The sequence below is a fragment of the Melanerpes formicivorus genome, unplaced genomic scaffold, assembly GCF_026170545.1.
Source record: "Melanerpes formicivorus ecotype bairdi unplaced genomic scaffold, bMelFor1.0.p_v2 SCAF_36, whole genome shotgun sequence".
In the NCBI taxonomy this organism is placed as follows: Eukaryota; Metazoa; Chordata; class Aves; order Piciformes; family Picidae; genus Melanerpes; species Melanerpes formicivorus.
The window spans coordinates 5,729,250-5,750,627 of NW_027142388.1; the positions used below are offsets into that span (position 1 = coordinate 5,729,250).

A 21,378-nucleotide genomic window follows, 5' to 3' on the forward strand; every position below is an offset into this window, starting at 1 on the left:
ATGGTTGATAACAAAGCAAGCCTTCTGCCAGAAGTTTTAATGTCTTATTCCAAAAATTCAGGTGCTTTGTCAAGTGTTGCTTGTTTGGGTTTAGTGTTCTTGTGGGTTGTTTGGGGTATTTACTCCCATTTAGGACACATCCCAGACCAACACTGGCTGAGATTAGTTTGGGTTTTATATTATTTTCAATACATTTTTGTCAAAGCTGCCTATAGAGGCTTGGGCGTTGTGGTTTTGGGGTGATCTTCAAACCTTAAGATGCAGGTAGAAGCCAAAAAAACTATACACAGAAGGAACTATTTCCTTCATCAGATGTCTTGAATCAAACTCAAACTCCTTCCAAAGAAAGCACTTTGAGTATGGGAATCCATATAGGGCTGGGAGGTTCTGTGAATTACTCCCTAGAAAAGTATGTGTGAGCATTTTTTTCCCAGTCACACTCCCACCACATCAGTCTGTTTTCAGGCTCCATGATGGCTATATTGCCTGTGAGGCTGTGGCAGGACAAAAGTAGATTGTGTCTGCCTAGTCTCTAGCGAGTGGGAGTTGAAAAGAGCAGTCCCTGTTTTCTTCACAGCATAATCCTTTTTCTTGGCAGAGAGAAGCTGTGGATGGAAGTAGTCAAAAACTGCTTTTTGAGAAGTATTTTCATAGCTAAACACTAGCTCATGCAACTAGTGGGTAATTTGTTATTTAAAGAGCACAGGCACATATGCACACACAAAATAGTGTTGAGTCTTATTATTTCCCTATAGGCTCTAACCCATTTTTCAGCTAACATATTCCTTGCCTAGAGAGAATAATCTGTCAGCTCGCTTGCTGCTATTTTGGGCAGAGCCAGGTTTAGATTATTTAACAAATTGCTCTACATGGATCAATCTTGTGAGCTCACTCTTTCTCAAAATATTTGTATCCCTACAAGAATATAACTTAAGCTGCACAAGTATTACTTATCATGAGAGAGATAGCCATTCAAACCCTTACTTTCACTGGCAAGCAGTCACACACGCAAATTGTTGAAGTCTGTGGTCACTCAGGTGAGCAAGTGTTTCACTCTCTGGCATGCTTTGATTAATACCATATTTGTATGGCAGCTGGGAATGATTGGATTTCACTGGTTGCATCTCATTTCCTCCTTTGCTGATGAACAATGGCCAGAAACCAAGTGTTAATGTGAGAAGGAGACATGGCTCTCCAATCATCAATATCTACATATCCTTGAATGTACATTCACATACATAAAGTCCAAGGTAAAGGCCAACAAGGAATTAAATTTGCAGGAATAAGGTCCAGCTCTGTTTAGCCAGCTCTACCCAGTGACGAGCATTTCTTATTTCCATGTTTATGCTTTCACTTAGGTAATAGAACTTCTGCCCCTACTGCACAGGGTCTTTCCAGTATTGCCTTTAGTAATTTGATTTCAATGCTAACATGAAACGATTTCTGTCACATCAATGCAGCAACAATTTCCACTGGTTTGTTAATATATGCTCATATAGCCTAGTTTTTCAGAGTGTGTATCTTGGGTCAAAGATGCTAGAGTAGGCTGGGCTGCTTAAAAGGGGCACTGATTCCACTGTCTCCCCCGGCAAATGTTAGGATGTCCACTCAGCTGCACTGTAAAATTGCCTGTGATGGAAAAGGTCAGCCAAGGAGTCACACTCTGCTTCCAAACAGCTATAGAGATATGCAATGGTAAATGCTAGTTCTAAATGTATAGCTCTCCTTCCTTCCTTTGACCTGCGAGCAGGATGTGTGAGGGTTTTCTCTGCAATGAAAATTGGGAAAGTTTCTTTGTGCTTTCCATGGAAATCTTAGCTTTCCTAGGGAAAAACATGGTAGAGTGAGTGGCTCCTTTCGATGCTCCTCTATGCAGGCAGCCAGGATCTTATTTACTTGATTCTCTTTAAGCACCACAGAAGGCAGACTGGTCTAGATTTGGGGGTATGTTTTTAAAATGTAAGTAAAGCTTTAAAGGCAACCAGGTTTCACTAGTCAGTGAGTCTGCTGAGTCAATTTCTCTAATTATTGAGTCTATTCTGTGTTCATACTGTCACTCTGACACTATAACCTGCAGCAAAAATCGTAGATAACCTGATCAATTAAAGTATTTGAAACAGTGCTGAAGAGGAATAATCTCCTACTTAATCCCTACACGACCACCCCCCCACCCCCCCACCCCCCCCCCCACACTCCCAATTCCTTAATCATAGTGATTAAACTGCAACTCATTGTAATTTAATGGGCATAATTAAACTGCTGTAGAGCATTCATGTATCAGCATCAGAGCTGTGAACCTGCACCGTGGCCTGGAAAGATGCTGTTCATTCTGGCTGGCAGAGGTGTTTGCAGCAGCCACCTGAACCCAGCAAACTCACTTTAACAGCCCAGCCTTGATCAGCTGGACTAAATGGTCCTTCCTGACATTAAAATCAGAGGTACAGCACAGAAAACACCATAAAATTCAGAGAAGGAAAAAAAGTAATTCTGGACTATTCATCTCTGCTGTTCCATTGACCTGGCCCAAGGACTGATACCAGAGCTTCAGCTAGTTCTGTTGTATGGCTGACACGGGTGCACAACGAGAGCCAGCAGCAGCCGTGGTTTTACCTACCAGGATTACAAACAGCGCCGGTGCCACAAAAGCCCAGATTGCTCCATTCTGTAATGAGAGCCAGCAGCTGCAGAGACAAACCAGAATGACTTCAGGTGAAACACATGGTCATTTCATTAATAATGCTCTTCAGTTAAAAAGAGACTAAGAGTAGTAAAACAGACTAAAAGAGTGCAAAAGAGTCTGATGCATTTTGAAAGCAGGAGGCTCCCCCTTACACGGGGAATCTGAAGGCAGAATCTCATTTTGATTTGTATCTTGCAGAGAGCCAGTGACAGCTATCTGCCCCAGCATGCCTTCAAATAGCATCAGGGTGGAAAGATGGGAATAAAGGAAAGGCTTTTTTAGCTGTTTGTTGTTCTTGTATCCTGTATCATAGGCAGTCATTTCTGCACTGTGAGCACTGTCATTGTAGCAAGAGATAAATTGAAGCTCTCCCTGCCTTGCCTAGCTGGTGGTGAGGAAGAGGCTGAGAAACATGCTGTCAGCTTCACCTGTCTTTCTCACAGCAGTGCTGATATAAATGAGCATATATACACACCAAAAATAACTCTTGCTCCAAATCTCTTGCTTACATTATGCTAAGACTGAATCCTATGGGGTTTTTCCCAGGTAAATTTGCTTTTCTTTTTTTCCAAATTAGAAGGGAACTAAGTTTTCAAAATTCTTGTCAACGTCCATTCTAGATTTTCATCTGTTCAGCAGCGAGTTTTCTACAAAACACGAAATAACTTTAATCAAAGATTATTCTCATCTTGTGAGAAGTGTTTCTAAGCGTGGTGTGAGCAGGAAGCTCACTGTAGAAGTCCTCATGCCTCTGCAACCAGAGGGGAAAAACAAGCAAAACATCTCATGAGCTTTTTGTTCATCTCAGCAGTCAAAACCAGACCCAAGGCTTCTAGGTCTAAGAACAGACCTGTACAACCAGGCAACCCGTTCTCCCAGGCAACCAGGGCCAGAACAAGAGGACGCAGTCTCAAGTTGTGCCAGGGGAGGTTTACACTGGATGTTAGGAAGAAATTTTTCATAGAGAGAGGGATTGCCCATTGGAATGGGCTGCCCGGGGAGGTGGTGGAGTCACCATCACTGGAGGGGTTCAGGAGACTTGATGGAGTGCTTGGTGCCATGGTTTAGATGACTAGATGGTGTTGGATGATGGGTTGGATGCGATGATCTTGAAGGTCTCTTCCAACCTGGTCTATTCTATTCTATTCTATTCTATTCTATTCACAGTCATACTTTTGGAAGTTATCTCCCCTGCTCCTCAGCAGGATCTTGCAGAACTACAGCCCTATTAACAGGCCTATGAAGTTTTCTTCCCATGAGGTTTCTTTATTCTTATTGCACCTGGAGTGCAGACACTTTCATACTCACTTGTCGCTTTCTCCATAGCTGTCTAGAGAGGATGTTGCAGAAATTACACAAATCACCAGTGGACAGCCTGCAAAAAAAAAAAAGGGGCCAAGTCAGTAGTGATATTAATAACAAAAGTACCTCTTCCAGTACACTCTGTGAGTTCAGCTAAATTTTGTGTGGGTAACAGAAGAGCTCAGAGTAATTTGCAAATTAAGGCTAACTTTACATCATCCTGCAGCTGTGGAATACAACGTTTTCATCAATTAATGCCAGAAAAACAAAACAGCTTTTCAGTGAAGTGCTAGTTTAACAATTAAACTGAATTAGAGCCAATTCCATGGAGAATCACAGTTCTTTCAGCCTTTTTCTTTATGTCACTTTTGTCTCTTGCTCTTCAAGCAGTGTTATCCTGTGAAGCATTATCAGCCTTACTGTAACCACTGTACCCCAGGTAAGTGCACCTTGTTCAACAATTCAAAACAATCGTCAAAAGAAAGTTGAGTTCCTCACAGAGCTGCAGGACTAGCAGGCAGGAGGGCAGAAATGGTGACATTTAGTCATCCAGAGAATCACACACAGCAGCATGAGATAGTTATGAAAAAAAAAGCCAATTCAGATCCCCCTCAGATGTCCAACCAAGAGTCATTTTAACATAAATATGTAATAGCTCTCCAAGACTTCTGTGTTTAAAGTAGACTATGCTTCCAGATGGGTTTTGACAGTTCCAGTGTGCTGCTCCCTGGGAGGTGGAGGAGCTCTTTATGAGGATTATACAAAGGCAGCCAATTATGGTCCTGCTGTCAGGGGGAGTTGCATGTCCCTGGCCCCCAGCACTGCTATATCCTGTTGTGCCACTTTAGCACAGTTTTTCAGGCCAGAAGCTGGATAAGCAGTGAAGAGTTTCTTGCTAATGTTTCTGAATACAGTAAAACTTCATCCCTTTAAATATCAGATGATTGATAATTACTGTTTGATTTAATAAAATGTGAAGGTTTAGGGGTTTATCATTTTATGGAATTTAATAAGCAGGTCCCAGACAGAGTATTAAACAGGATAGCTTAAAGTTTCAATTTTCTGCATGAGGCTTTACAAAATTCTCAGAGAAGCAATCTCTGCTTAATCTTACCAATATCATCCCCATAAAATTCTGTAAAATTTTCCTGCAATGACAGAACTATAACTTTGGGAAGAAATATTTTCATGCTGTAATGACTGTGGCTAGAAGCACTTTGTATTTATAAATAAGAAAGATACTTAATACTTAAGAAGCAGCATTTACAGGCATTGGTTAAGACTTAGGCTTTGAAATCCAATCTGCAGGATGAGGTTTAATATCTCATAAACTTCATTCTGCTCTCCCTTACTTGTCCTCATCAGGAACAAGTCCTTAGAAATTATATTTGTGTAAGACCTAAGCAGAAGCAAGATTAATGTTGGATATTAGGAAAAAATTGTTTAATGAAAGAGTGGTCATTCGAATAGGTCGCCCAGGGAGGTGGTGGAGTCACCATCCCTGAAGGTGTTCAAGAAATGTGTGGCCATGGCTTGATGGCCATGGTAGTGTGGGTTGATGGTTGGACTCAATGATCTTAGAGGTCTTTTCCAACCCAAAAAATTCCATTTTACTTTGTTATCACATTTGTCCTTTTAAGAGGAAATCCCTACATACATTAAACCAAAATGAAGACTAATTGTATTCAGCAGAGTAATTAAGCACAGACATTAGCCTGCCTACTGAAATTTCACCTTCCGTTGGTGTGTGAGCTACCTGGACTGAGGGAGCTGGGATTGTTTAGCCTGGAGAAGAGGCTCAGGGGAGACCTTTTTGCTGTCTACAACTACCTGAAAGGGGGTTGTAGCCAGGAGGGACTTGGTCTCTTCTCTCTGGCAACCAGCACCAGAATGAGAAGACACAGTCTCAAGCTGCGCCAGGGGAAGTTTTGGCTTGAGGTGAGGAGAAAGGTCTTCACTGAGAGAGTTGTTAGCCATTGGAATGGGCTGCCCAGGGAGGTGGTGGAGTCACCGTCCCTGGAGGGGTTCAATAGGGGATTGGAAGTGGCACTTGATGCCATGGTCTAGTCATGTGGTCTGTGGTGGGTGACAGGTTGGACTTGATGACCTTTGAGGTATCTTCCAACCTTGGTGATACTGTGTGTTTCAAATCACATCCTTGGCTACTGAATAGACATTGTTGATTGACACTGTCTTCTGATGCAAGCTGTTTTTCCAAAGCAGGGCCTATGTCACAGAAGCAAAAACATCTGTGCCAAACAAACTCTATACTTCTACTCTGCCTTCCCCCCTTCCACACCCCCCCCCTCCCCCCCCCAAGTCACATGCTGGATATTTAAAGGATTTAGCATGATTCTATCAATTTTAAATGGCAGTGAAGAAGAAAATTAAATACAGAGTTGCTTTGGAAGATAATAAAACTTAGGCAGATGAAACATAGAGCAGTCATCTGCATAAAAAGAGCTGTTAAGTCAGTGAGAATAAAATGGTCTGCAGACTGTAGAGCAGTGTTTGTCTTGTCTTTGCATTAACAAAATATTAAATGGAAAATGGCAATGGAGACAGATTCAGGAGTTTGTTGCAGTGAAATTAGAGTATTTTTCCTTTAAGAAACACCCATTCCATGAATTTCATAAAGGTTAAAAAACATATCTATTTAGCCTGAGGGGATCATAAGACTTGATCTAGACTGAAGAGTTCATATGGATTACACATTATTCCTAAGACAAAGTGGTTTTTTCCTTTATCCTTAGTCTGTAATAATTACAGAAGAGCTGTGAAGTTTATCTACACCTCTAAGGGGCAATACTGCTGTTGTGCTGTTTATCATCCATGTAAGAATTATGGTTATGGTTTTTCACTGTATCTGAATGTTTTCTCGGTTAGTAGATGCTACAAATACGCTCATCAACCACACTCCTAATTACTGGACCACAGTATTAAATGACAGTGCTGTAGCACACCTTTCTGGCAATTGATCTGTAGCACTGGTGTCATCCGTGTCACCGCACTCCTAGAGCAATACAGCATCACATTCAAATAGGTTAAATCAGCCTAGATGGAGCATGTGGTGCTGCAGATCAAGTTCTCTGGGTCCTCAAGCCAGCTAATTTAAAGCTACCTCCCAAACTCATCACGGAAACACAGCCTGTGCAGTGGGCGTAAAGCCTTAACACCTGGCACAGGAAGACAAATAACACCACTCTTGCTCAGACAGAATTCTCCCTGAATTCCACCCAAATGCAGCTGCTAGGGTAACATCTAAAATGAATGCCACCTAGGTCCTCTTTTTCAGCATTGAACTTCATATCTAAATCCATTTGCTTTGTGTTTCTGAGACATTAATAATAAGATGGAAAATGCCTGTAAGTCTGTGTGCTGCATTTTGAAAGCTGCTGTGACTTACAGAACATAAAGGAAAGCAGGCTGGAGAAATTCTGCGGCAGACAGTGCAAAACAATTTTAGGACATTGATTCTAAAAGGCTAAATGTATCATTTATTGTGAAAGATGAAGTGTTAGACACAAATAAAAGTATATTTCCTTCCCATAGTGAAAATCTCTACTTTACTGGATTGGGGGAAGTGCATTTGTTTGTAGAAGTTAATTTTCTATGATTTCCTTTTCTTCTGTGCATTACACTATGCACATCTATCTACCTCAAGCAACAGCAAACAAAGAAGTTTAAGTCTTTTGACAACTCAAAACAGTCTCCAAAGGATAGGAAATTGTCTGAAATAGGAAAACATGTTCAGGCCAAAATGCCACAGCAAAATCTTCAGTATCAGAATGTGTACCTACAAGTGGGTGGGTGAGAAGTTCTGCTACAATAATCTGTATGTTATGCTGAATCACCAAGGCAACAAAAGTATTTTTTTGTTCCCATCAGTCTCAAGGTAGTTTTAAAGGTAGGATATTATCACCTTCTTCAAGTTTCTTGTCTTTTGAAGCCCTGACAACTGCAGAATTTGAGGCAATCTTAGGACTCTTGGGACTGAAGATAATACACAGGAACTTCAATCAGGTCTGCACATTTGGTGTCATTTCTGATTACTGTTGAACTCATTTCACAGGTGTAATATCTCTCAGAAATCTTGATATATGTTAGGAGATCAGTAATACTCAGTGTGGAGTTCCTTTTCCCTGCCTCCTCTCATTGCCTCCGGTTTCAATTTGTCATTAATACAGACTGCAAACTTTTACACATGTACCTAGCCCAGCTTTTCTGCTTAAATAAGAATGATGGATCTGAGGTTTAAAATTCAAGACAGGGTATTGTCATTATTTGAGAGACTCTGAGTTTTCAAAAGTCAAATGCATACACACTTCAATTAGAAGCAAACAACAAAGAAATGAACTATCTGTTTGGATTAACAGGAGATGTGACATCCTTATCTTTAACTCATTTCAATCAGTGTAATAATTAGCTGAGCCAAAGTGTAATAAAGCAGCCTTTTATATTAGGTAGTGGAAAATGTATGTCTATTTTAGTCCCAGGATGGCATTAGAATGACCAAATTCCTTCTGACAGTTGCATTCAACGCAAACTTACCTTCATTTTAAGAGACAAACAAAATAGATTTGGGGCAGAAAAACCAAATTGCCTTTTCCCCCAATCTTACAAGACCTCTATTTAGATGCAGGAATTTTATGGAATATATATTTAAGTTCTCTCCATTGTACTGCCTCCAAGTTTCTGAAGGAACAACCTAACTCTACCCTGCAGAACACAAACACAGTTGGCTGCTGAAGGCAGTACTGCCTTTTGATCTCTAATTGAGCATTTCTATTACTATTCATATTCAGTGCCAACATGCTAACAAAAGAGAAAGCTGGGAATTGACAAACCTGTGTGCCCTTTAAAGCTTTTAAGTAGTGTGCACTGCAATGTGGACTTTTTTCTCTAAAACCATCATTATTCAGCAACATCTCTTGCCCATTCAGTGAGTTACATACCAGACAGAGAGCTGCAATGCTGTTGACTGAATGAAGGTTGCCCTGATGTTTATCAAGAGGTAAACAATCTGGAATGCAGTTGCCTAATTAAATTACTTCAGTGATGTTTAGACACACTTGCAGCAATGACATGATGTCAGATATGATTAAGGAAATTCAACATCTAATTCAAATGTAAATAGTTTGAGCTACACAGGAAAAAAAAAATAAGACAATGCAAACCACTTTCCCAGCAACATGACAGATTTACTGGATTTCAGAAAACATTTTTTTCCCTAGTCATTATAGGAAAAATAATTGGAATGTTATTTTCAAAATTAAAGTGTCTGAAAGGTTTACATAGGGAACTTTATTACAGTTCTGCAGATAATGTCCTCCACTCTCTGCCTACATGTAAGAAGCTGAGCTTGCCACTGTCTTACACAACCCTTGCATCTCTAGAACTGATATGGAAACTTCTACTGTTACTGCCTCCTGTATTTTGCTAGGTACATCTATTTTGATGACTAATATGTACTGCTGGGCCTGAGGGATCATCTTCCAAAGCATCACTCAAAATACCACTGAAGAGACTTTCTAGTAACCACATTTAACATCCCATTAGGTTATGAACCAATAGGCTACGTACCCATTGTGCTAATTACTCCTAATTGAGTGGTAGCAATCATATTGCAATAAAATGAAGCAAAATGTAAGATTTAGTACTAGTCATAGCACAGTCAGATGACATGTTTATCCTTCTGCCTCCTAAATCACTTTGCAGAACACTGCTATTTTGCAGTAAATGAACCTTACACAAAATGCCCCCCCCCACAAAGGGTAAAGGTGCATCGTGGCATATATCAAACATAATTCATTTTCATAAGGTAATTTAATGATTAATTGTAAATTGGGTTAATCAAAGCATCTGCTACAATCAAATACTCTAGTGAATTAAATGCCAGTTCTTAATTATTTTATTAACTGTTGTGGCTTTTTGCATAATATTTCTGAAGGAGAAAGAGTTCCCAGGGGCTTATGAGAACATTTTCTTTGGTTTGATCTGCTTAGATTTGTGCTCATTAAGCTCTGGATTAAAAAATCCAGAAGAAAACTCCCTAACACCAGCAGGTTTCTCCACATTTAGCACAGAATCTAGAAGAATGTACACATCTCCAATGTCTTCAACCTTCAGCCTGTCTAGGTTCTCTTACTTTTGGGCCTATGTGTGTGGAAAAAGATTAATTACTCCACTTGCTCTATCCTGAGTAGCAGTTTTGAAGAAAACAAATAAACAAACAAACCAAACAAAATCAAACCAAACACCAAGAAATTATTTATAGAATTCTACTGAACAGTCAGCAATACAGCTTTCAAATGTTTTCAGCAACTGTCACTTGAGTGTGCATATTGTTGGCATGCAAACTGGCCGTTGCTTAAGAAGAACAAACAACCCAACTATGTTGAAACAACCAGGATAAGGACACATGTAAGTGATACTCCTGAACCTGTCAGGAGAAAGTTTGTTTTCTTCAAAACTGCTATTGAAAATAGAGTAAGAGGAGGACAAAACTTCTATCTAACCAAGCTGCAGTTTGTAGAATGGAATGGAATGGAATGGAATGGAATGGAATGGAATGGAATGGAATGGAATGGAATAGAATAGAATAGAATAGAATAGAATAGAATAGAATAGAATAGAATAGAATAGAATAGAATAGAATAGAACGGAACAGAACCAGGTTGTACCTTCAGTCTGGCAGATATCCTGTTCATCAGGGGACTGTATCAAATGGTCCTTAGACAGAACTACTAAGAAGGTGATTTTAAAGTGAAACAGGCATCATGTGCAGAACAAAAGACTACATTACAAGATAGAACAAGTAGGCAGATGTTGAAATATATATGTGAGCAGTCTTACTATCACCCAGATAAGCATGGTGCCAATAGGTATTAAAGATTCCAACTAAAGTAGGTGTGTATTATTGGTATATAATTTTTTGGTTTTCATGCAGCCCAGAATTTAGGGAAAGGTAAAAAAAATGCATATTTTAACATATTCTGAAATTATCTGTAATTACATAGATATTTCTTTACTATGTTTTTACATTCTGTAACTACATAGATATTTCTTTACTATGTTTTTACATCTCTCCTTTTGACTCAATACATGAGGGTTTATTCATCTTCTGAATGTGGAAGTTTGTCAGGCATCGTCATTGTACTTCCAGGAGAGTGAAAGCAAACTAGCTTTCACTGGTGTGAAAAGTCTGGAACAAAATATTGAGTTTCATCTCCTGAATGTGCACACAGATTATGCTTTCACTACTGCGTTTCAAAAGCTGTGAATTGTTATCTGTGAGATTCCTCTGTGACAGTACATCTTTTTTTATTCTTAATAGTAATACGGAGGTTTCATGCAGCCTTTGTCATCTAGCAGTTTCAAGGGACAAAATATCAACTAATGAATTCTTGTGATACTTCTGTGCTACCATGCCAATATTTTAAGGTATGGATTGAAGGATACCAATCACATGTGAGTTAGAACCAAAACAAAAAGATACCAATTCAGTGAGACCTCTTTCCCGCTCTCCTGATATTTGGTGATTAAGGATCTCATCTGGCCTAGTGAGGTCATGGAATTTACTGTAGTGGAATTAGGTTTAGGGACTATACATTTTATTGTCTGATTACAGTCAGAAAAAAATATGCATTTGCTTATCCAATAAACCTCCTCCCACTAGAGCAAACTATGATCATCAGATGAATGTTTTACATATGCTTCTGACTATAATCTTGTCCTACAATGGGACTTAAAGACAGCAGCTGCTAAATGCTTACCCCATCCAATTCCATAATAATATAAGTGCTTGCTCTCTTCTGACCCAAATACTTTGATCACCATGCTGTAAAGATGAAATCCTTCCACCAGCATCCAAGCAAAAGCACTCAGGAAGAAAAAATGAAGAAGAATGGCCAAGATCTTGCAAGGCATCTAAATTAAGAACAGAAATTAATGTTACTTCTTTGTGATGCAGTCACATTGGTTTTCCAATTTTAGTTTTATGTTTCTGTGTACATTTACATGCTAAATGCTAAATCACTGCAGTAAAATAGTCTTAAAAACAAAGCACTTCAGAATTTCACTTTTCTATAGCATTTTCAGGTAGCTTCAGAGTAATAAATCCTCTTACCTTTCAAGAAAGAAAGAAAAAATATTGCCAAACCTGATGTGGGAATCCAAACTGCCCATTTATTTATAACAGCAGGAACAATGCTTGCACTGAAGTCCACAAAATATTTAAGAATTCAAAACTGAAGGGTTGGCACCCTGTTGCTGATGCTGTAGTAAATATAGGGCAGTCCAAAAAGTGGGATTCAGGCTGTTGTCCTGTACCCTAGTCTTTGTGTCTGTGATGGTAACAAAACCAGTGCAGTTCCTGCTTTATTTTCTATGAAGGAGTGGTAGAAAGCTGGTGGATCAGTTCAGCTTGAGCAAAACATGAAAATTTTACTATAAGGTGCCACGTTGAACCTGCTCTTTAGTTATGCCTCTCTGTGTAGCTTTTCTGCTTTGCTGTTCTTTGTATCAAGAATAGGGTCACATAAATCAAATCACATTTTCTTACAGTGTGTCTGTCAGGCAGTCCTGGTTACAAATTCTGTAAAAGTCTCCTATGCTAGTCCTTCAGCACTACTAACCCAGGCATTTCAAAAAAATATGCCAAGCTATAACTAGCTCTTGAGTTCTAATTGCTCTGTGGTGAACATCTAGTTTTCCCATATGTCTGAATCCTCTGTTTCCCAGAGTCTGCTGTGCCAGCTGTGCGTGTAGTCATATTTGACTTTACATTTTCTCTATCTCCCCTCAGCCTGCCTTACTCAAACAGGAAAGCTTAATCCCTTCTTTTTCCCCACTCCTCACATATTCACAGCACACATTTGCCTTTCCCTACTAATTGCCTTTCGAGGATGTCTCACCACAAGTGGTTTTGCTCGTCATACAGTAATTGAACAGATGTGACTGCCAATGATCCTACCACAAGATAACCTTGTTTGGTTTGCTTTCAGTCAAGGCACATTTAAACATGCACTTGGATCCAGTCCCAGCTATATCTCAGCTTTGCATCTTGTAGCATACTGATGACGGTCATTCTGCTCTGTAGCAGTAACATCCCTTCTGTGACACCTACAGCATTTCAGAGAGGTTGCGTACTTGGAGTCCATGTAAATGGGAAGACTTGTTTTTTTTTCCCTTCAAGTTTTCCTTTCCTCACCTGGACAAGTCACTGTAAGATTGCAGACAGGTGAAGTCTTGTTTTCTGAGGAAGCATTACCAGTAGGAACCAGTTTGCTGCCACACTGGTCTTACGATGCTAAAAATTAGTCCCCTTTGTTGCATTAACCTAGCTACCCCGTGCTGGCATTTATTCCTTTTGTTGATGGTTCAGGATTTTGTGCATTAATGAAAATTAAAACGTTGGGACTTGATGGTATAATAAAAATTGAAGCTTTCCTGTACCTTCTTCACTTGTACTCAGCTGGTTCTGTGCTGCTGCAAGGACATTTTAATGCAAATCCACTGTGACTGCACGTATTAAAAAGCAATAACTTTGGTTTTAATTCATGTAAGTGAGATCTGTAAGTGTTTTTGTATTTTGCAGTGTGATATGGCATATCACTAAATCAGATATGTTTATTGACCAAAAACTGTAAAAGCCTTTCCAGTTAATTTCATCATAAAGCTATGAAATCCATTTTAATACCTTTTGATTTCTACCAGCACATTAGTCCATGGAAATAAAAATGCAACATAAAGCTGACTTACAAGCTAGTTCTGTCAAATGGATACTTTCCAATTTTTGAGTAGCCAAACAATATGAATCACAAAAGAGCAGAAAAAAAACCCACAGTGAAGTAGCAAGGATGCTGTCAGTAAATAATTTTATGTAATAGCAAGTTGCAGATTTTTACATCAAATCCACAGCAAAGTTGTTCCTTATCATAGAATCAATAACGTTGGAAAAGGCCTCAAAGTTCATCAAGTCCCACCTGTCACCCAAGACCTCATGACTACTAAACCATGGCTTCAAGTGCCATGTTCAATCCATTTTTGAACACTTCCAGGGATGGTGACTCCACCACTTCCCTGGGCATCACATTCCAATGGCTAACAACTCTCTCTGTGAAGAACTTTTTCCTCACCTCAAGCCTAAACTTCCCCTGGCACAGTTTGAGACTGTGTCCTCTTGTTCTGGTGATGGTTGCCTTTAATTATTACTTTGAGGGTACTCCTAAATTATCTAATAGCCTTCTTGAAAAAGGCATAGAAAAGCTGAGACTTTATATATTGAAACAAGCAGGTGTCCTTTGCTGTACCATATGATGCACATTTTTGGTAGAATACACATAAAAAGCCAGATCTCATTACTGTTACTCTTACAGCTGACTACTTGGGACTGTGTGCAAATAGACAATCAGTCCAGCCAGCAGCAAGGCTTGTCACATTAGAGTCATTGGGAAAGTAAAGCAGACTCTCAGAAAATAATAGTCATTTGTTTACTGAGGACAGGTAGGTAAATTTGCATACATTTTCTAAATTCAGCTTAGAAGTGTATTTTCAATTTAAGTGGCAATTTTGCTGCATTATACAGAACCTTCTGAAAATGTCCTTTCATGCTGTCTGTATGCTGCTTTGATACACGGTCTTGAATTTCTGCATATGTATAAATATCATAAACCAAAATAGCTAATTTCACCTATTTGCAATTGGTTTAAGCAGTGCCATGCAGGAGCAATGAGTGAGAAACAGTTCAATACGCTGATGCAGAACTGCAAACAGTAGACACATTGAATTTTCCAGGTTTTGCTGGAAAAACACAGGCCTACCTAACATACTGTGCTTCAATTTGCATTTTCCCATGTCTAAACAATACTTCACTTTCTCCCACAAACATTCTTATGCCTTTGGAAGGCCTTAGAAGTTTAAAACTGGTTAATTGCCTTTAAACACACTCTGCCATTTGGGATTCTTTTCTAAAATAAAAACAAAAACGTGGTGTTCTTTAGTCTGTAGGAGGCAGTCAGTGACTAAGGCAGCAAACCTCTCTGAAGGAACAAATCCGTCTATTCCTGAGAGTCTAAGGGCAGTCATTAGACTGGAATTTGGACAGCAAACATATCTTAGAGTCTTGGTAGTACAGGGAGAAAACTCTGTGTGCACAGGTATTTGCTTTCTCTAGAAGAAAGATTTCCTGGTTTCCAGAAAAATGGCCCTTCTGGAATACCCCATGATCATTTAGCACCACTGTTGTAGCACTACTGATGTAAAGTATCAGGGAGTAGCTTTTTTAAGAATATATACATATATATATATATATATATATATATATACATACATATATATGCAGTAGTTCAAAGTCCTATCAGTGGAAATAGAATTTTGTGGTTAAAATGTTCTGAATTTCTGTAATATGAATTATAAAAGACCTAACAATACATCTGAAACTACCAGAGGAATACTGTATGCTGCGTCTGAAATCAAAACCTAAATATCCCTCAAGACAGAGGTGCGAAAAGGACGGAGAGTCTAAAGCCAGTCATGCAAGAAAGTGATGCCAGCTTGGAGCCTGTTTCTGTGATGCCATTCCCTATTGCACTGTGCTTCCTCAAGCAAATCAGTACCTCCTGTCCTTTCAAGCAAGGCCATTTGTAAACTGTTCAGTATTATATACATCCATCTTTGACAGAAGCAGAAGATAAGTAATTTACCTCTTTTTGTAAGCTACCATTTAGCAGTCCAATTAAAGTAGCAATTAAAGTTATTAAACCGGATGACAAGCTAGTGAGAAGAGATCAGGCAGAAGGTAAGGACATGAGACTAATAAAAGGATGAATCACAACACCTCTGATCCCAAGAGGTTAAAACAAAATAAAAGCAGAGCAGGTAGCAAGTACAGCCTGCCTTTCAACTTCCAAGATCTTTAGTGTTGTGTCCTACAATTACTGTTACAGAGGAGATAAGGCTGAAATATCTACAGATCCTGTGAACTGTTTCACTTTGGAAAGCCTGAGGCACAAACCAGGTTTGTCTTTGTGCTACTAACTAGAGTTAAGTTTTCATCAGGTTTGAGGGGAACAAACATATGCATCTATTAAGCTTCAGTTTAAGTCTATGTGTGCATCTCACAAGCTTACCTACATCTGCCTAACTAAACAGGCAAGACATTTGTGTGGACAAGGTACAGCCTTGACAGGTCTCTGGAGAACACAAGCTCTATCTATATCCAATAAAGCCAGGAAATGTGCCTAGGATTTCATGGTATTTCAAAAGACTGGGGGTGATGCTGGCCTTGATAAGGTGAAAAGAAGTTGTTACATGTTATTTGAAGTGACCCTCCTAAGCTTTTCCCCACCATTTTCTCCCTTGCACGTCAGGTTATTCATCCAGCAAAGAGTATGAACTCAGTTTTACAAAGTGCTTTTAGATCCTCAGGTAATAATAGCCTATGTAAAACCAGACACTAGTGTTACTTATAAACAGCAGATGTTCAAGGGATCCCATTTCAGCTGTTGGACTGGCAAAATGAAGAATGTGCAAGCCTCGCATTTGCTTGTACTGAGCATAAAAAGAATAAAAGATTAATAGAAACTGCCTGCTGATTGTCAAAAGTAACATGGAGCAACAGCTGGCCACCAAACTAGCCAGATTTTTGACCATTACCTAGAGTACACTGGAAGATTATTTTGAAATTGGGTTTTGTTTCTGCTTTTTGAAAGCAGGCTTTCAATCAACGGACCTTATGTTACTTTAAATAGCATTTTTAAATGCAACAGTTGAAGCAAATTGGTTTTACTGGTAGGCAATATTGTATAACTTGGTATATTCATCTCAATTTAGCCCAGTTGTTTCAGATGCCAGTTGTAATGCTTTAGATTCTGGTACTCCGCATAAGGAATTCCCACCTGTAGTAGTAGATGCATAAACTCAATCTGCAATTTCAAGTTCCAGTCTATGTGATGAGGCAGAAAAAGTCTACACATGCATAAAGTTAAGTACCACGTAAGCAAAACACAGGTGTTTGTCTTTTGCTTAAGTGGTTGCCTTAGATGCCCAGAGAAGTATATACATGTTTTATAGCACTGGGGAGCTCAGATTAAACTCTTACACAGTGATACGATAAATCTGCTGGTCAGAAAAAGAGTGCTTTCTGCCACACAAATAAAACTTTATGAGCAAACCCCTTCTGTTTTGTTCTTCAAGACAGCGAAAGAAATTGCCACAGCTCTGTCAGGAAGCTCATTACCTTCCAACAAGAATGAGATTCTTTTTTAATGAGGGGGGAAAAATATATATATAAAAGGCTAACTGTACCATGGCAGAGAATAGGCAATTAAAAAACCAAACCAACCAACCAAACCAACCTACCAAAACAAACCAAATCAAAACAAACAAAAAATAAACAAAGACACAAATACCCTCCCTGAAAAAAAACTCAGCCCAAAACCCTAACAGGAATAAAAATACCTTAGCCAAACAGAAAATTTCTCCAGCACAGAATTCCTACAGTTTTCAATACAGAGACTGGATGAAAGCAAGCATAAGCCCTGTCAGGCAGAAGTCAGCCATGCCATTTGCACACGCAGCTGAAACATCCTCCATCACTATGGTGACTTGTCTTTTTGATGGGTGCATGTCTCTCTCAGCTTTGCAAACCCCCAGTCATGGCCAGATAGTATGATAACACTATTCAGATACACAGAAGGCTTTATCCTTGTTACAGGATGTCATTTTTGGCTGAGGCATGTTAAAATAAGAGCTCTCACGTCTTGCATGTGGCATGTGACATTCATTCCACGGAGATGGCTTTGCTTGGTACTGAGATGCCTCGCAAAAACTGCAGTCACCCTTTTTTAGCACTTACCGTTCCAGGGATGAAGTGAAAGCTGGTGAGAAGCAAGATCTGAGCCACCAAGACAGCAAAGGACAGATTGGCATGGATATGATAGCGCTGGTTGCGAATAGTGCTGACAGACCTGGCAGAAGACAGAAAGGAACGTGAATAAAACTGCATTTAAGAAGCACCAATGTATTTCTGATTTATCAGCATGAATTTTGATTGGCTTTAGGACATTTGTTTTGAGGGGGTTATCATCACGATGTCTTCTGAGCACTGCTTCCACCAGGATGGAGTGGTACCTAAGTGGTTTCTTTGATATTCTGCTGCTGGCCTGAAGGCAGCAGAAAGACTTTTGCACATTAGCTAGCTCTGCTGATGGCTTATGATAGAATAGAAACAATGGACTTCATCCTGAATGGTGCCCTGCAGCCAGGGACATCAGATCTCCACTTAACAGAAGCATATTGCACCTGGAACCATCTAATCCACACTGGGCCACAGGTTTCTGGTTTGATTTTGTTGGTATTTGCTTGTATTAGAAATAAAGGAATGTGAAAAGATTTTGGTTACAATTCTGACTTTACTATTACCAGCTATTGAGCACAGGAACTATAGCTGCTTATATGGATGGGCAGTGCCTATCTTGACAGAGACCTGCCCTTGATTACAACATATCTCTCTTGGCTTCTCAGAAATCAGCTGGAAATCTGACAAGAACATGCTCTCCTAGGAGTCTTCTGAACTTGTGTTTCTGTTCTTACCCAGAAATAGGAAGTGGGAAACAAACAAAAACATTTATCTGAACATTTCAGGCCTTTTGCATAATTCTATTCCTTCCTTTAAAAAACAGTGTTAGTGATAACAGATTCTCTGTTTTCATCCACTCTGCCTGCCAGCCCCTACTACCATCATTTCAGGAGACCATTTCTTTGGCTGTGTGGCAGTGCATAATCCACACAACAGTAAGCACTCTCATCTTTTTGTGGTATCATGCTGGATGGTGATGACTTCTGCAACCACTGGTGACACATCACATGTGCCCCCGCAGTGGGGTGACACAAACTGGACAACGCTGATGATGGCTTGATGTCAGCCTTTCTACTCCAGCACTGCTGTAGCTAGTGATCCATTAGAAAGGAGCAAAGAGGGAGACAGGAAGTATTGATGTCCTGGAAGTAATCCAGAGACAAGTTGCACTGCCTGGTGCCAGTGGCTTTCGAATAAGGAACCTCACGTAGCTGCAAACTGGAACATCGTTACCCAGGACTGTCCCCCTGGGAAGTGGCTGCTGTCGCCAGTATGTGGAGTAGCAAAGATACTTGCCAGATTCCTCTCCACTTACCTCATGGTCATCTAACACTACATTGCAAAATTTCACTTTGGCTGTTTAATGAGGCCCTGCTCTCCAGAGAAAACCTAATCAAATTGTCTAATTGGCACTTTGAATGATCCCGTATGTATGTGGGGTATTTAACCCTGTGACAGTCAGCTGGGTCCAAAGCTCTCTTTCCAAGTACTCTGCTTGCCTCTGGTTTCTTGAGGGGTTCTCAGCCCCACTGCAGCAATGCCATCTCCTTTTGCTCTTTTTTTATTATTTTTTTTTCCACTCTCTAAAGACTGTAACATTCAGTTTTGGACTCAGGCAAAAATGGAGCAGATCATTCCCTTCAGCCTAAACATGCCAACAGTGCGATGCCAGATAGGCAGATGTTGGATTTATTTCGAGTGGATTTTGCCATGCATTACACACTTAATCCAACTATGACCAACACAGATCTTGAGACTTGGAAATAATACAGGGCTTGGAACAAACAAACATTGCAATCAGTTTACTAGGTTTCAGCAAGTCCTTTTTCCTAGAAACTGGCCTCTTAACAGGATGTCCAAAAGACATGCTTAGGCACAGAAATCAAAAATTGAACTCATGAGTAGGAAGAACATAGTTTAGTGTGCTGAAGGAGAGGAGAATCCTATTCCTTGCTGTGCTCCTGATCTGCTGCATGACCTCAGACAAGTTACTTTACTCCTTTTTAGGTTTTCTGTTTTCTATTTAGACAGAAACCTCAAACTCAGTTGTCAGTACTGGAATATAAACAGACATAAAGACCCTAAGTGCCCCATGACAGAAACCTTTCCAGTGCAGAGAGCCCTTGAAGGGGCTGCTGTGTTACAGCCAGGAGGATGGAGTGATCCAGAGGATTTAAACATAAGCCATGGAGTCAATTTCACACTGCCTTTAGCATCCTTCATCTTACTAAACCAACACATTAGAAAACTATCCTAGCAGAGAACAGCAAGATACTTGAAAATAAATGTTGGATATATGATGTAATTGCATAGAAGCTGAATTTAAAAAAGACAAGTGAGGAAGTTGCCCAAGCCTTCCTTACTGGGAATATCTTTGTGAACACACTGCCTTACATACAAGACAGTTGAAAAGCACAAAGTACTGACTGTACTCTCCAAACCATCCAAAAATATATGTAGTGGGGCAAAGGGATTCCACAGTTCTTGTTTGATATTCTTCTAAGCTCCAGACCAAGCCCTCCTACAGCCTCCATGAAAGATGTCTGAACTACAGTGAGACGTGGGGAGAGGTTAAAAAAAATTGCAGTAATCCCTCATAGAATGGAAATAGCTAGCTATATTAAGACCACCCCATTTCAGGAAATGAAAATAATGTAGAAATAACCAACCGTTACAAATACACATACACAATCTAAGCAAGGAAGGTGACAGAATTAATAGCCTTTGTTTTATCCTGAGCACCCGAAGGGATCCTAACCAGTGGCCTGAAACGCACTGTTTGCTTTTCTGCATGACAGTTGCTCAGCAGGTATTAAGTTAAAATTACTCACGACAAGATAGCAAATGTGACCAGCGTGATCGTCAGGCAGAAGATGGACAGAGCACAGCCAATGTAAGTGATGGAGGAGAGGGCCACCTGGTGTTCTCTCGTTAGCTGTACACAAAGCAAAACAAAACAAAACAAGACAAAAACTTAATGCATTTATTACACTATAGAACCACAGGTCAGCCCCTCTGCACACTGCATTTCCTAATCCATCCACCCATATCTAAGCTGATGATCACAACCATTTGAGGCAGTTTCTAACACTGGAAATGAAGAGCCAACTCCAAACTCAGTCACACAGCCGGGGCATCCACATGCCCCCTGGCATTTTGGTTCCCTCTTTGATTTCATAAATCAGCCACTTTCTCTGCTGCTGTGACATCCTCAAGCCTGAAATCTGAGCAGTTTATTGGGCTGCACAAACAATGTCAGCAATGGGATCTTTCACAGCTCGCAGGGCGCTCTGCTAATGCTCTCATGCTGCAATAATTTACATCGTTGTGCAAATACCAGAAGTGCTTCACAGCAGTGAAAACTGACAAACCGAGATGACCCATAAATCACAGGCCATTTATAGCCCACTTGTTTTGTTTAATGTATCATGTTTTCAGTGCCTGTTAAAGGAGCTGGACTGACATCTACAGAATGGAAAACCACGGACAAGACCCAGCATGAGCAGTCAGAGTGTAAGCTCTTTGTCTCAACCTC

The 21,378-nt window shown here is 39.9% G+C and overlaps 1 protein-coding gene across 3 annotated transcripts in view; it reads right to left on the reverse strand.

Annotated features, from left to right (window-relative positions):
* ADGRD1 (adhesion G protein-coupled receptor D1) overlaps positions 1-21,378 on the reverse strand; it is a 166,578-nt gene that overhangs the window by 38,413 nt on the left and 106,787 nt on the right. For all 3 annotated transcript variants that reach the window (XM_068157400.1, XM_068157401.1, XM_068157399.1), the window contains 5 exons: positions 20,675-20,778; positions 17,841-17,952; positions 11,758-11,911; positions 3,989-4,055; positions 2,615-2,681 (listed from right to left, as the gene is read on the reverse strand). In XM_068157400.1, the coding sequence (XP_068013501.1) occupies positions 2,615-2,681; positions 3,989-4,055; positions 11,758-11,911; positions 17,841-17,952; positions 20,675-20,778 (504 nt within the window). The remainder of the gene's footprint in view (positions 1-2,614; positions 2,682-3,988; positions 4,056-11,757; positions 11,912-17,840; positions 17,953-20,674; positions 20,779-21,378) is intronic.